This window comes from Panthera pardus, unplaced genomic scaffold, assembly GCF_024362965.1.
Source record: "Panthera pardus isolate Hobbes unplaced genomic scaffold, ASM2436296v1 HiC_scaffold_13, whole genome shotgun sequence".
NCBI classification, from domain to species: Eukaryota; Metazoa; Chordata; class Mammalia; order Carnivora; family Felidae; genus Panthera; species Panthera pardus.
Window position 1 is genome coordinate 7383903 of NW_026526688.1, and position 15859 is coordinate 7399761.

Sequence of the window (15859 nt, forward strand, 5' to 3'; positions counted from 1 at the left end):
AAATTCCACCCCTGAAACCAAGACTGCACTCAATGTTAACTAAATTTGATTTCAATTTGGAAAATGGAGGGGGGAATGGGTGCCTCAGTCGGTTGAGTGTCCAACCTCAGCTCAGGTCAGGATCTCATGGTTCGTGGGGTTGAGCTCCACGTTGGGCTCTGTGCTGACAGCTCAGAGCCTGGAGCTGCTTTGGATTCTGTGTTTCTCTCTCTCTGCCCCTCCCATGCTCACACTCTGTCTCTGTTTTTGTGTGTGTGTGTCTCTCTGTTTATTTAAACGTTTTATTTCATGTTTAAAACATGAAAACAACAGACCAATAAATTTTAAAAGTAGATGAAGAAAAAGTATTTTTCCTCTATCGGCTCTGATATTTGAACATCCAGAATTCAATAAGATTTCCTGTACAAAATTCACATGCTGACGTTAGTTCCCACTAAGTGTGGTATGTATGTTTAATGCAGACTGGAAACAACAACAACAACAACAACAACAGCAGCAGCAACAACAGGCTTTATCCTGTCAGTGCCATTGGCAAACGACCAGAGATCTCCTATATGGCCCCCCTCCCCTGGGGGGAATTGAAGGATGATGCACTAATTCCCATTCAACAATGTATTTAGTGAGTCTCTCGCTCCTGAGAAATGAAATACAGTTGTGACTTAGAGCATCCATCCATACCCTGACCTGAAATACCACATTGTTGCCTCAGTGTCCACTTGAGACTGTTTTTCTGAGGTGTACAACCGAGGACCAAGATTGCAATGCAACTGACCAGAAATCCCTGAGCCTCCTCCCTTGTGGAGGAGATTGTCCGATGGGGGGATGGTGGTCAACTCTGCGGAACAAGGTAGAGCTGCTTGGTGGCTGAGCAATAAGAGGTGGGAGAAGGTTCCTTTCCCCCATTTGCTCTGCAGCCTCATGGGAGGGGGATTGTTAAGGGAACCGAATCTAATGAACATGGGCCAGGATGGCTCCACCCACCCGTCTCCTGAGAAATAAGCATTTATTTGCTCTTTGCCATTTCCAGGCAATTAGCCAATGTTCACATGAACATGTGGAGACTTTACAAAATAGATTATGTATACAAGGAAACACTTTGCACAGTTATGAATTCGTGTTTCCTTCTGCTCCTCTCCTTCTGACACAAAACATTCCTGAAAAGGCTGTCTGCTCCCACGTAGAGCTAGAGTTCTTCCCGTTTCCTGGTCATTTGCCACTTCTCCGTGTGGAAGCACTGAGATTGTTTCAAACTCCTTCCCCTGCCGGCGCATGTTTGGATATCACCGAGAGTCCCCACACGCACATGTTTGGGCACATGGACTTTACCGATACACAGAGAGTAGGGAATGGGATGATGGGACCGTGAGTCCCAGGCATTTTCACAGGGACTCCCGGGGCTCTGCCTTGTTTCCACCTTCATGCCTCATTGGCCACTCCCTCTGACCCTTTCAGGCTCTGAGAGTGCCCGATGATCCTCGGTGCTGATGGAGGGGAGAAACCTTGCGAGTCCCCAGCATAATCCACACCTCTCCAATAACCTCATTACAGACAGCCAGCCTTAAAGCTCAGGATTCTCCAGGTCCACTGGAACGCCATAGCCCATGAATCCAGCCAGATTCATGGTCCCTCCACATGTCTGGATCACACCCACCTACAACACACAAAATATGGCCTACAAGGGACTGTGAGTGAGTGAGTAGTGAGTGAGGGCGGGTGAGTGTGCACGTGGGCAGGCATGTATCTCAAAGCCTGTAGTGGGATCCCTGCACTGCTTCCTGAGACCTCTGTCCCTTCTTGTTCTTCCTCTTGGTAGCTCTGGCTCTGCCGGGGAGACAAGGGACTTGGTTACTGGCCGTTGCCCTCTGAGGTGGGATGTCCCTGGCTGAACTGTTGAGCCGGTAGATGTTTGGTTCACGGTGATCCTTTCCCATCTCGTCTCTGTATTTGGACTGGTGAATTAGGACTGCGTCGGGGGGAAGGGCAAATTCTAATTTCCTGAGGTTGAATTCAGACTTGGGACGGTGGCTTTCTTGGAGGAATCTCCACTGGTCTAACGTGATTGCTGGCGGTGGTGTCTCTTCCACGTGATCCTCCAATTGTGGCACCTCGATGTCGGGGTCGGTTTCGGGCCCCCCTTGGGCCGCAGCCGTGCCTGCGTGGTCAGCCTGGAGGGATGTGGATTCCCCAGCGCCTGGCTCACTCCCACGGTCTCTTTCCAATTCACTCTTCTGGATGTAAAAGAGGACATAGGCATGTTGGCTCAGGGCAGACGTCGCATCACTGGCCGTCACCTTCGCATCATCCATTTTGTACCACTGGCCGTTCCCAGCTTTGATGTAACAGAAGTAATGTCCGCTGTGACAATTCCAGCCCGCGTGCACCAGCACGGCATAGAGCACATAAGTCAGCGACCCCCCGTTCTGCCCAGACACGTATCGTCGCATGTCAAGGCGCTCAGGATATTGCACTTCCTTAGCCAGTTTGCTGCCCGTGAAATGGCAGAATCGTTTCAATACCAGCATCAGGACCTTGGAGCAAGTGTGCAAAGTCAACGTCTTGGAAGCAGGTACCTTGTCGAGACAGGTACTACAACGATAGGCATTTTCACCGTCCAACTGTTCGGGCTTCACCAAGTGTTGCAAAGCTTGGCTCACACTCTGAGCCGCCCTGATATCCAGGCTAATGTCCAGGTAAGGGTCCAAAGTGCTGGAGACAGCCTGGCAGTGGAGACACTGGATTTGAGACCTCCAGTACCCGCCAAAGATTTGCCGGATGAGGGTGGCGTCCTGAGCCTGAGGCTCTGAAGGCTTGTCCTCACGCAAACACGCTTGCTGCATAGCATCCAGAGTGAACATCAGAAACTCATGGGCATCCTCCTGCCTGTGTGTGTGGAAGGCAGCGAGCAGTTTGGGCGGAGGCCGGATCACATCTCCCGGACGGCAGAGGGCCCGGGTCACGTGAGCCTGCAGAGCACACAGCGCGCAGAATGGCTGCCTCCCACAGCTTCGGGAGTGCTCCTGGGACAGCATGTAGCCGGCGAGGGGTGGTGTGTACGTCAGACACTGCAGCGCCGCATTCGCATAGCACGTGTTCCCCAGGTTCTGCAGGCCGGCCCCAACCACAGAAGGTCTCCTCCAACTCACGGGTTTCTTTGCGGGGGGCAGACCTATTGACGCGGGAGCCCAACCGTTCGGCAGGTCGCAGGGTGTGTGCGATGACGGTGACGGCTTCTCAGGCAGAGTGGGTCCTCCGTGGCCTTCAGCACCACCCGTATTTGACCCGCAAGGTTTGAGGTTTGGAAAGACATGGATCTGAGACTCCTCTCGGCTGTGGGGAGAGGGCGTCTCCATGTCTCCTGAAACGTGGAGCCTCACGTTGCAGAGCGATGCTTCTCTCAGGAGGCCAGTCTCAGAATGATGGCTGTGGCCCTCTCCTCAGCCCTCGTAAAGCTCGCCCCACCCACCTGACTAGGACCACGTCATCCAATCAGCCGCCAGCTGGAGTTGGATGAAGGGTCTTAGGGTGTGGCCACTCTTCTGCAGACAGACCACTCAGCCCAGCCTTCCTCCTGCCCCTCCCTCCTCAAGAGGCACACACACACACACGTTTCACCACTTTCTCCACCTCCCTCATTTCCATCGCTCCCTCTCTGGACAGACGGACTTGAGCATTTCCAACCTAGAGGAAATCCTTTTTTGAGTATCCACTTTGCTTTTAGATAACACAAAGTGTCAAGGAATGACGGCCATGAATTTGTTAGGCTATGGAAATCATTTTACCAATTGAGCTCTGGTATCATGTAGGAGCACCTCCTCTCCGTCAGCCAGAACGCATGGGACACCAGCAAATTATTCTGGAATGATGACTGTCCATGGATTTGATTCTAAAACTCCTGAACTGTCTCCATAGGATCTGTGTATACAACTATCACGAAGGTCCTTTGAAACACGTCTGTCTACCAAGGGGTGGCCGAGAAATTGTCCCAAGAAATATCCTTGGCCTGGTTGCGGGCTTTGTAAATGCTTTCTTCATTTTGTAGCTCCCTTCCCAATAGGAGAACAAATCCTAAACCCATCATTTGCCAAAGTGTCACTGGTATTCCTAGCAAATCACATAGCAAGGTAGGTATAGGTTCCCGTGGTTCAGGACATGTTTGTTGTGGATTTGTGACATTTATAGACGGTTTGAAATGGGAATTTAGACATGCAAGGAACAATGTCCCCTCGAGGAAACTGTGGCTTTAATGTGTCAGTATCTCTAGACCAGATTTCAGAACTGACCAGGTCTACTGAAAATGTGCTTTCTTCTCTAATGTTTGTTTGCTTTTCACTTTTAACATTTTAATTGATTTATTTAGAGAGAGAGACAGAGAGAGAGAGACGGAGAGACAGAGAGAGACAGAGAGCGAGAGAGAGCGCTCATGTGGACAAGCCAGGGAGAGACAGAGAGAGAGGGAGAGAGGATCCTCAATTAAACAGTCACCTCCTCAGGGTCACCAACTAGGAGGAAAAGGCTGCGAGCACGTGAGGTGTCTCAGTGCCAAACACACTCATGTGAGGGGAAGGAAAGGGGCAAGAGGTCAAGGAGGACACCCAATGGGATGCACAAAAGGAGTCTTCAGACTCTTGTGACCACAGCCTGAAGACACGGCCCTCTCCCTGCCTGGTGCCCTCCAGCCCCACCCACCGTTTCCTTCAGCCTCTGCCTGGCCTCACTGCATGGGACCGGACCACGGCCCCACCTTTACCCGCAGCATCCTTACCCCTGCCACACCCATGCCCACACCTCATCCCAATGCTCTCCGCCCTCGGTTGGCCCGGCCTCACGTCCAGGCCTTTGCTCCACCGGGCCAGCCTGGCGCCAGCCACTCTCAGGACCACACCCCAAGGAGAATCTACCAGAGAGTGGGCAGAGGAGGGGGGCGAGCGAGGCCAGGGCACAAGCACACCTTTCCCTGTTCTTCAAATATCCGTTGGCAGGCGCCAAGTTTGGACCTGTTTCTGCAAGGAATCATCTCTCCCTTTGGTTGTCATCTGGTCCTAGAAAACCGGTTGTGTTTTCACTGGACGGTGTTAGATGGTAGGAACTCTCACGTGACTGGTCTGAGCAAAGCAAGTTGCCCTATTTAACGTAGTGACTTGAGCCAGTCCATTCCACACCTTCCTGGAGCATAAAGCTGACCCCTGTCCCAAGACGAGACACCTGCTCCTGTCTGAGGGCCTGGCCCCAACAAGGCCATTCTCCCTGGGTCTGGAGCCTGCCGGTCTTCAGACTCCACGAACACCCCCTTGCTTCTCTAGCCTCAGCCCCGGCCACCTGCCACGTGGGCAAAGAGGCCTGCAGAATTGCTTCCAAAGAACCTTTGACCACCTAATTCTCTGTCCTCTCTCATCAATCGCTCATCATTCTACGTGTCTATCTCCTAACTCTCGTGTCTCCTTCCCCTCTCTAGTATCTATCTGTGGAATGTCTTTCTCATCCTTTCCTTTGTATCTCTTCTATGCCACCCTCCTTGACGTGACTTGTGAATGAAAATGCCTTTGAGAGACATGCGGACAGCAGCCCCTAACGCTGATTGATTTCCCATGCACATGTTCTTTCAGTTCATGGGTTTTTATGTCGACAGACAGAGAGAGAGACAGACAGAGAGAGAGACAGAGAGAGAGAGGGAGGGAGGGAGGGAGGGAGGGAGGGAGGGAGGGAGGGAGAGAGAATGTGGGGGAAGGTTAGAGAGAAAAGGAGAGAGGTGATCCCGAGGAGGGAGGGAAACTCAAAGTTCAGTCTCCCCAACCCTGAGATCATGACGTGAGCCGCCTCCAGGTCAGACACTTCTCTGACTGAGCCACTCAGGCATCCCGACCCTCATCGGTTTCGAATTCACCTCTAGCATTGTCTTGTTCCCAGGACACTTGGAGAGACTTTATCTTGAAAGGAGAAGAGAGGTTAACCCGTGTTTCTTTGCTGCTTCTGAATCCTTAGTTGTTCTCCACTAGGTGAGGATCCAAGTCCCCAGTGCACTTGGGAACAAATGCAGGATTCTACTCTATGTGACGGGAAACTACAGTGTACACACAAAAAAGAAAACCATGCACATTCGGTCGTCTCTGAGCAAATTTTATTAGCTGTGGTAACACTACACACAACGTTGCACTACCAGGGAAAAACAAAAGTGCAGACAGCATGTAAAATAGTCCCCGATATGATCTGCAGAAAAACGATATCAGTGAACTATTCTAAAACAAAAGATTGCCTCCACTTGCCCAGCCCAGACTGGAATCATTCCTCCGGTGTCCCCAAATTCAGACATTCGCAAACCCGATACACATTCATTTCGCAGATCCTTAAGTTGACATTCGAGTGGACGACCTCTTGCTCTCCTGGCGGGGAATTTCTCATAGAATCTATTGAAACGGAAGAAACGAGACCTTGTTGATTGAGACGGAGCCGGTGAACCAGAAGGTGTAGATGCATAAAGGAAAAGTGCGCCATGAGCGTCTGCACGTGGGCGCTCAACCCACTCCCCGCCCCAAGCAGGACACCAAACACAGTGTGGACGCAAGTTTTTGTCCTTGCAGGTCTTTGGGGGAATTGCTGCTTTAGCAAAACTAGGTCACGGCCCTGCCTTGGCCTCCGCTCCGCAGTCACCTGCTCGGGGTCACAAGGGCCAGAGGACGAGTGTCCGAGGACATGAGGTGTCTCACTCCCGGTCGCTCTCCTCCGAGGACGAGGAAAGCTGCAGGTCATCGTGGAGGATGCTCAGGGAGACAGGCACACAGCCTCCCTCAGACTGGTGTGTGATGGGTGGACCCTGGCCAGGGGGGACTGGCCTCTCGGGAGGTGGCAGACAGGGAGCTGCTATGAACCTGGAGCTCCAGCCGCCTTTGTCCAGGCGGCTGAAGACCATTCGCAGGGGCTGGCCGGGTGCCTGCGGACAGGGCGGACACAGAGGCCAGGGGCACGCCTGGAGAGTGTCCAGGTGAGGTTGGGGGCGTGGAGGCTGGAGGCCCCTGCTTTGCACCGAGGCAGGTGTCTTCCTGGTCAGTTGGGCTGCCCCCGTGGGACCACATGCACTTGTCCTTGCTGGACGACACAGACTCTGGCGCAGCCCCACATGGGTGCTCCCTGTGCTCTTGTGGGGTGGCTGGAAGGGGCTGCAACGTGGTTTCTTTCGGGGGTTCTGGCACGTGTCGTCGGGGAGCGGGGCCCATCTCGTGCCTGGTGTCTGGATGTGGGGCTGGGGACTCGCAGCCAAACGGGTTGGAGGAGGATCAGGGCTCCCCTCAGGACGCTTGGCTGGTGCCTGGGCGTGGCCAATGCCACACGCCTTGGAGACGGCCCTGGAAGCTTCGAGGGAGGCACATCGGGGCCGGTGTTGTCTCAGCTGGACACCGAGGCCTGGATCCCGGGCAGAGCGTTGGTGTGCCGGGGCAGGCGGGGCAGGCCGGGCAGGGGTCCCCACTTGCTGGGCATCCTGTCGGCCAGCAGGCGGGAAGGTGCTCGCCGCAGGTCTCCCGAGAGGAGCAGCCGACGGGGACAGCTGTGTCGTGTCAGGCGTCCCGCTAGGAGGCTCAGCCGGGACGTGCGGCTCCAGCACGGACACCCTCTTGGTGCTGTACACGGGCATCGGCCTGTGCGGATGCTGTGGGAACACACAACACACAGACAACGGCCATTAGTCCTTCCTCCCCACCAAGGACACATGCACGACAAGCACAGCAAAGAAACCGACAGAAACGCAAGCAACCGCGAGACACGGGAAAGGATTGTACTGACAGAGGACAAGGGCCTCCAGCTCAGCGTCGATCGGGAAGAAACACTGGGCAGTAGCCCCTTGATGCTTTGATTCCATGGGAGCGACGGACCAGAAAGGTTGTGCATCGTGCCTGCCTCCCGAAGTGGACAAGCACGTCCATTCAGGCTTCTAGGGAAAGTACAGGCGTCCTGCAGGTGGAGGTTCGCGGTGGGGGCTACTGAGTTTGGATGGCCAATGGGGCGGGTCTATGTGTCACCAGGGAAAGATGCCTGTGCCTCCCAAGAGGCCTAGGTGTGGGCACAGCGTCCCGAAATTATGTTGGCACGCCGCGCCGGCACCCGGTTAGCACACATGCAAGGAATCCTGCCGGATCATGGACACCCGGCAAACGTGGCTGGAAAGGACCCGCACGGAAATCCCCATGTTGACAATCGGGGCGGACCCCCTTCCTCAGCCAGGAGGGCCGGCAAGCCCGTCACATCCCCGTCCCCAGGAGAGAACGAGAGCAGGGACGGGGGACACTCACCCTCACATAGTCGCAGGATTCTGTGGAGTCCCTCCAGGCTCGCTGCTGCCTTCCAGGGGCTATCCTGGGGAATCTCTGCAGCAGCGCCTTCCTCTGCTGGGCTTCTCGCCTGCACGACCAAGAACGGGAAGGTGAAGGAGCGGCATTTCGTGTGTTCACCTGGGGAGCGAGTGATGGGGCTTGGGCAAGATCTCCTTTCTTCATCTGCCCCCCTGGCTCCCACTCCAGCGAGCCGTCCAGGTTGGCCCAAGACGTCCTCGTGTCGAGAGCCGTGTGCGCCACTGCCTGTCATTTGCCGCCTCCCCCTGTCTCCCTACCCCAGGACACACAGCCTCAGGGACTCCCCCAGAGCAGCACAATAGGCTCGTGAGGTCCCCTGGGGGGCGGGGAGCTCCTTTCTCTGCCTCCCCCACCCCTGTGTGTGTGTGTGTGTGTGAAGACGACACAGCACCCAGTGTCCGGGTACAGAGACTCAGCGACCTGAGCTGCCAGCCCACGGGCAGGCCGGAGCCGGCCGCATCCTCACCTTTGTCCCTCTTCCATGTCCCTCGCAGCCTGGTTGAAGGGCCCGGGCTTGTGCTGGTCCTGCTGCTGGGCTGGTTCCACATTCTCCTTCGGCTTCCTGGGGACAAAGGCCTGGGGGGCCAGGCACCCGTCCCAGCGCTTCATGGGGCACCTGGTGCTGGATGCGTTGTGCCCAAAGGCTCCGCAGTCCTTACACTTGAGCTGCGGACCAAGGAGGGGTGGGGTGCTCAGTGAATCAGCACCAATCACAGGCCAACTGCAAAGGACATGACAAGGACACACTCGGGGAGCGGAGGACTGGTGTGGGACAGGGCACATCGTGGACGGCTCGGGAGGTGCCAGGAGATGGAAGTGCCTAGGATTCTACCCAAGCCTCTGTGAGGGACGGACCGGGAGTTGGGATTGCAGGTCTCAGGCCGCGTAGAATGAGCCCCACGCCACGATGGGGACAAACACCAGGCTGGACGCGACCCTACGGCCGAGGGAGCTTATCCCAACGGGCAGGCTGCTGAGATGCCAAGGCAGGCCACCGTGGGCTAGGAAAGGACGACCGACTTCCGGACACAGAGTCTTCATTCCCTCGTCATGTGCGATCCCCGGCTTCAGAGGCATGGCTCCCCCACCCCCACCCGACCCAGCCCCTCCAACCCGCCCACTGGTTCACCACGCCTCCAGGGCTCCACTTACCCGAGGATCCTCGTCCTCTAGCCTGGGAACCCTGGGCGCCATGGCTGCTCTCCGTTGCCTCTTCCCGTTTGGGGCTTTCAAGGGTCTGGAAGGTACGTGCTGGGTGTGCCCACCCGCCATCTGCCCCATCTCCTTGAAGGGTCAAGTCAGCCTTGCTTGAAGATGGGTTTCTGGACTTGCTGAGTCAATGGGAAAAGGAGAGTCATTCCCACAGACACAACGACTCCTTCATGAACCTTCCTCCCCCAGCGGGCACGAGGGGGCGTCATGCCCACCAGGTCGGACACGGTCCTCACCTGGGAGGTGGGACCTCTCCCTCCTGCATGTTCTACACGCTCTCCCGTGGACCCACCCGCAGGACGGCACCCTCAGGCAAGGCCGTGGAGGTGGTCTTGCGTGACTCACCGGAGAGACTTTTGGGAAGTCTCTCCCAGGGCCCTCCGGAAGGAAGACCACACACAAAGTCCTGGCCCCCACGGACACCGCAATCCACGCTACGGCGATACTCCCTGTGGCACCCAGGGTTGCATGTGCACCGAGAAGGATGCTTGCCTCTCCAGAATGTACCTCTCCTACTTGACCCCCAGAGAAACCACCCTCAAAGACAAAGTCAATGAAAACGTTTCGTTTCTGCTCGACTCGACTGGAAGCTTCCCCACGCAGGGCCTGAACCCTTTCCTTTCATGTGGCCTTGACGGGGCCCCACGCTGAACTCACGTGTCAGCCGTGGCAAATGAGTATTTGCCGTGAAATTCGGGTGAACAAGAAAATTCCTTAGGCTCTCAGGCCCCACGGCGACATGGAGCACGATGCTGTCACTGCTCCTGCACGCCCTCACACCAGTCCGACTCTGGGGTTCAGTTCCTTTGGAAGCAGAACCTCATGTGCTCAGGAACACCAAGAGCCACGCCTTTCCTCAGTCTCTGTTCTCACACTCGTCTTCAACACTAAAGCGTCCTTCACTTGGTGAGTCGAGGCGCATCACAACCTCCATTTCCTCCCTGTCCCACTTCTGTGCAAGCTCGTGTGACCCCAGATCGTCCCAACCCACCTGAATCGCCAACGTGCTCCTCCTGTGTGTCAGGAGACGTCCAGAGCGGCGGGTGGCAGGCGGACTGCCGTGGCGGAGACTCAGCGTCCGTCCGGCGTGCCCGAGGGACGGTCAGTGAGGGACACTTCCTTCCTTCCCGGGCTCTTAGACCCGCCCAAGGTCACGTGACCTCTCGGGCACTTTAATCCCAGGCAGCCCATCACCTTGGTGCTCCTCACGTCTCCACACTAGGAACGAATCCTGGAGGTTTAGCGATTTCTTGCCGTTGTAACTGGTATGCATGCATGTGGAGATAGACGTTTCAGAACACATCTTCACCCTTGGAAAAAGAGACTCGTGTGTGCATGCCTGTTTCATTCGTAAACTGGTGTTTCTCGTGGGCCTCCAGGGAAGCTTGCGGGGCCCCTGGCCTCACGTACGTTCCTGTGGTTGGGGGCCCCTTCGGCGTCCTCCGTGTCCAAGCTTCTCCCTTTCCCAACGGGAGCGGTGTGTCCATGAGCTATTTGCAGTGTCCCTTCACTCCACACCCTGCCCTGCCCTCCCCGTTCCCCTTTCTGTCTCTAGGGCGGTGACTGCGCTTGCTGGGACCTTCGGAGGAATGGGATCCTATGTCCCGTGTCCCCTGGGAACTAGCTGCCTTGGCACTTGGTCTCGTGACCCAAGTCGCTGTTCCTGACAAGTCCCTGTGTTGACGCGGGGGGGGGGGGGGCTCCCTGTGTCCGACGCCCCTCGTTTGGGGCTCTTTGTTGTTGCCCATCACCTCGGACGTTCTGTTTCGCTTTTGCTCCCATTGGGGGATGTTGGTGTGATTGCCACCATTTCTCCTGGCCTGGCCTGGCTGGCCTCAGCCACGGACACTGTGTCAGGGAGATGTCTTTGGGATCCCGAAGGGCCAGACCCAAGGGACAAGGTGCAACCCCATCGGCGGGGCATTCCTGAGTGTCATGCAAGCGAGCGCCTTTCTCCCACAGCAGTGCAAAAGCTAGCGGCCCCACTGGCCGAGGTGGAGGGCCTGCGTCGGCAGTGCCGTGGGCACCCTGGATGGTTTCCCTCCTTGAACACTGGCGTGTATTGGGCGTCGTGTGCGCTTTTCTTTGGCCTTTCCTATCTTCTCCGGGAGGCTGCTCCTGTGGCCTCTGTCCACTGCCCTCAAGGCAGGGCCCTCCCCCAACCTGGGGCCCTCCAGCCCCGTCCACCGCTTCCTTCAGCCTCTGCCTGGCCTCCTCACTCCATGGCACCATACCCCGGCCCCACCCTTACACGCAGCATCCTTACCCCTGCCACACCCATGCCCACACCCTTTCCCAATGCTCTCAAACCTCCGTTGGCTTGGCCTCGCTTCCAGGCCGTGGCTCCACGGGGCCAGCCTGGCGCCGGACACTCTCAGGACCACTCCCCAGGGAGAAGCCCCCAGAGAGTGGGGGCGGGGGAGGGGGCGGGCGAGGCCAGGGCACAAGCACACCTTTCCCTCTTCTTCAAATATCCGTTGGCCCCCTCCCTGCTTGGTTTTGTACCCCTCCCTGTTTTTATATTGTTTTTCCTTCCCTTCCCTGATGCTCATCTGTTTTGCACCTTAGAGCCTTCATATGAGTGAAGTCATGTGATAGTTGTCTTTCTCTGACTCATTTCGCTGAGGAGAATACCCTCTCCTTGTAGCCGCATCGTTGCGAATGGCACCCTGTTTTTCCTTTCGATCGCCTCGTAATGTTCCATTGTATCTATATGTGCCACCTCTTCTTTTTCCATTCCATGCATCTATGGACATTCGGGCTCTTTCCATCCTTTGGCTATTGTTGATAGTGCTGCTAGAAGCTTTTGGGGGTGTTTGGGTGCAGGTGCCCCTTGGAAACAGCACACCCATATCCCTTGGATAAATACCTAGTCGTGCAATTGCTGGCTCGTAGGGTCGCTGTGCTTTCAGTTTTTTGAGGAACCTCCATGCTGTTTTCCAGAGTGGCGGCGCCAGTTTGCATTCCCACCAGCAGTGCAAAAGAGATCCTGTTGCTCCGCACCCTGGCCAACATCGGTTGTTGCCTGACTTGTTAATGTTAGCCATTATGACACGTGTGAAGTGGTAGCTCATTGTGATCTTGCTATGGATTTCCCTGATGATGAGTGAGGTTGAGCATTTTTTCATGTGTCAGTTGACCATCTGGATGTCTTCCTGGAGCAGTGTCTATTCATGACTTTTGCCCATTCTTCGCTGGATTCGTTGGGTTTTGGCTGTTGAGTGTGATCAGTTCTTTATCGATTTGTCTACTGAGCCTTTCTCTGATGTGTCGTTCGCAAATATCTTCTACCATTGATGATTGAGCTGATGTGTTAGTGTAGCTGATCTGTTTCCTTCACGGCGCAGGAGAGTTTTCTTTGGATGAGTTCTCAATAGGTCGTGTTTCCTTTTGTTTCCCTTGCCTCCGGAGACGCGTTGAGTAAGAAGTTGCTGTGGCCCAGATCACAGAGGCTTTTCCCTGCTTTCTCCTCGAGGGTTTTGATGGCTTCCCGTCTTACACTTAGGACGTTCCTCCCTTTTGAGTTTCTTTATGTGTACGGTGTCAGAAAGTGGTGCGGGTTCCTTTTTCTGCATGTCGCTGTCCAGTTTTCCCAGCACCGCTTGTTGAAGAGACTGTCTTTATTCCATTGGATATTCTTTCCTGCTTTGTCAAGGAGTAGTTGGCCATCCATTTGTGGGTCCATTTCTGTTCTCTTGAGCTGAGTGTCCGTTTTTGTGCCAGTACCATACTGTCTTGATGATGACAGCTGTGTAATTACAGCTTGACGACTGCGATTGTGATGCATCGAGCTTTCCTTTCTTTTTCAACAGTGCTTTGGCTCTTCAGGGTCTTTTCTGGGCCCATCCAAATTCTAGGATTGTGTGTTCCAGCTCTGCGAGGAGTGCTGGTGTTCTTTGGATAGGTGTTGCTTGGAGTATGTAGATTGCTTTGGGTGGTACTGACATTTTACCCATATTTGTTCCTCCCAACCAGGAGCGTGGAATCTTTTTCCATTATGTTTTCTGTCTTCTAAAATTTCATGTAGTTTTCAGTGTATAGGTTTTTCATCTCTTTGGTTAGATTTATTCCTAGGTATTTTATGATTTTGGGTGCAATTGTCAATGGGACCGATGCTTGATTTTTCTTCCTGTTGCTTCATCATTGGTGTATCGGAATGCAGCCCGTTTCTGTGCATTGATTTCACATCCTGCACCTTTGCTGAATTCATGGATCAGTTCTAGCAGTTTGTGGTGGAATCTTTTGGGTTTTCCATATGGAGTATCATGTCGTCCACCAGGAGGGAACGTTTGACCTCTCCCGGCCAATTTGGAGGCCTTTGAGTTCTTTGTGTTGTCTGATGGCTGAGGCTAAGGCTTCCAATGCGATGGTGAATAACAGTGGCAAGAGTGGACCTCCCTGTCTTGTCCCTGTCCTTAGGGGGAAAGCTCTCAGGTTTTCCCCATGGGGGATGATATTCGCGTTGGGTCTTTCGTATATGACTTATATGGTCCTTCTAGCCCTACTTTCTTGAGGGTTTGTATCAAGATAGGATGTTGTATTTTGTCCCATGCTTTCTCCGCATTGATCGAGAGGATCGTGTGGTTCTTGTCCTTTCTTTTCTTAGATGTGATGAATCACATTGATTGTTTTGTGCATATCGAACCAGATCTGCATCCCAGGTATAGATCCCACCTGGTCGTGGTGAATCATTTTTTGGATATATTACTGTTGGATCCGATCGGCTGACAACTTGTTGAGCAGTTTTGCATCCATGTTCCTCAGGGAAATGGGTCCATCGTTCTCCTTTGTCATGGGGTCTCTGTCTGGGTTTGGAATCAAGGAAATACTGGCTTCGTAGAAAGAGCTTGGAAGTGTTCCTTCCGTTTATCTCTTTTGGAGCAGCTTCAAGAGAATGGATGTGAACTCTTCTCTAAATGTTTGGGAGAATTCCCCTGGAAAGCCGTCTGGCCCTGGACTCTGTATTTTTCTTTTCGTGGGGGGTGGGGGGAGGGGGAGATTTTTGATTACTAATTCATTTTCTTTACTTCTTTTGGTCTGTTCAAATTTTCTTTCTTCCTGTTTCAGTTTTGGTAGTTTATATGTTTCTTGGGATTTGTCCATTTCTCCCAGATTGCCCATTTTATTGGTGTATAATTGCTCACAATATGCTCGTAGTATTGTTTGTATTTCTGCTGTGTTGGTTGTGATCTCTCCTCTTTCATTCTTGATTGCCTTTCTTTGGGTCCTTTCCTTTTTCTTTTTGAGCAAACTGGCTAGGGATTTATCAATTTTGTGAATTCTTTCAACGAATCAGCTCTGGTTTCACTGATCCATTCTAGTGTCGTTGGTTTTGTTTTTTTTTTCTTTTTGTACTTGTGTTTGTTTTTGTGTTTTGTTTTGTTTTGTTTTGTTTTTTTTTTTTTTTTTTTTGGTTTCCATAGCATTGATTTCTGCTCTAATCTGCATTATATCCTGTCTCTGCTGGTTTGGGGTTTTCTTTGCTGTTCTTTTTCCAACACTTTAAGGTGAACGGTTAGGTTGTGTCTCTGAGCCGTTTCTTCTTTCTTTCAGAAGGCCTGGATTACTATATACTTCCCTCGAATGACCCCCTTTGCTGCGTCCCAGAGGTTTTGGCCTGTGGTGTTACCGTTCTCCTTTGCTTCCATGGACTGTTTAATTTCCTCTTTAACTTCTTGGTTAGCCCATTCACTCTTAAGTAGGGTGTTCTTTAGTCTCCAAGTATTTGTTACATTTCCACATTGTTTCTTGTGATTTCGAGTTTCATAGCATTGTGTTCTGAGAATATGCACGATATGGTGTCGATCTTTTTGTCCTTGTTGAGGGCTGATTTGTGTCCCAGTATGTGGTCTATTGTGGAGAATGTTCCGTGTGCACTGGAGAAGAATGTATATTTGCCTGCTTTAGGATGAAATGTTCTGACTATATCTGTCAAGTCCATCTGGTCCAGTGTGTCATTCAAAACCATTGCTTCCTTGTTGATTGTGGGTTTAGGTGAGCTGTCCGTTGCTGTAAGTGGGGTGTTGACGTTCCCTCCTAGTATGGTATCATTCTCAGTGAGTTTCTTTATGTTTGTGATGCATTGATGTATCTATTTGGGCGCACCACATTTGGTGCACAAATGTTTACAATCGTGAGGTCTTCTTGGTGGACAGACCCAATAATTATGATATAACGCCCTTCTACGTGTCTCGTTAGAGTCTTTATTTTAAAGTCTAGATTGTCCGATATCAGTATGGCTACTCCTGCTTTCTTTTGCCAACCATGAGCATGAGAGATGGTTTTCCATCCCCTTGCTTTCAATCTGA

The 15859-nt window shown here is 53.2% G+C and overlaps 1 protein-coding gene across 1 annotated transcript; it reads right to left on the minus strand.

Moving 5' to 3' along the window:
• Positions 1–1126: 1126 nt before the first annotated feature.
• LOC128776478 (ubiquitin carboxyl-terminal hydrolase 17-like protein 6) lies at positions 1127–3350 on the minus strand. Its single transcript, XM_053900787.1, has one exon. It carries the CDS (start codon positions 3348–3350, stop codon positions 1743–1745), a length of 1608 nt encoding a protein of 535 aa, XP_053756762.1. The 3' UTR covers positions 1127–1742.
• Between the last annotated feature and the right edge of the window lie 12509 nt (positions 3351–15859).

Excerpts from the sequence above, each read along its gene's own strand:
- LOC128776478 (XM_053900787.1), bottom strand. The coding sequence starts at position 3,350 with ATGGAGACGCCCTCTCCCCACAGCCGAGAGGAGTCTCAGATCCATGTC.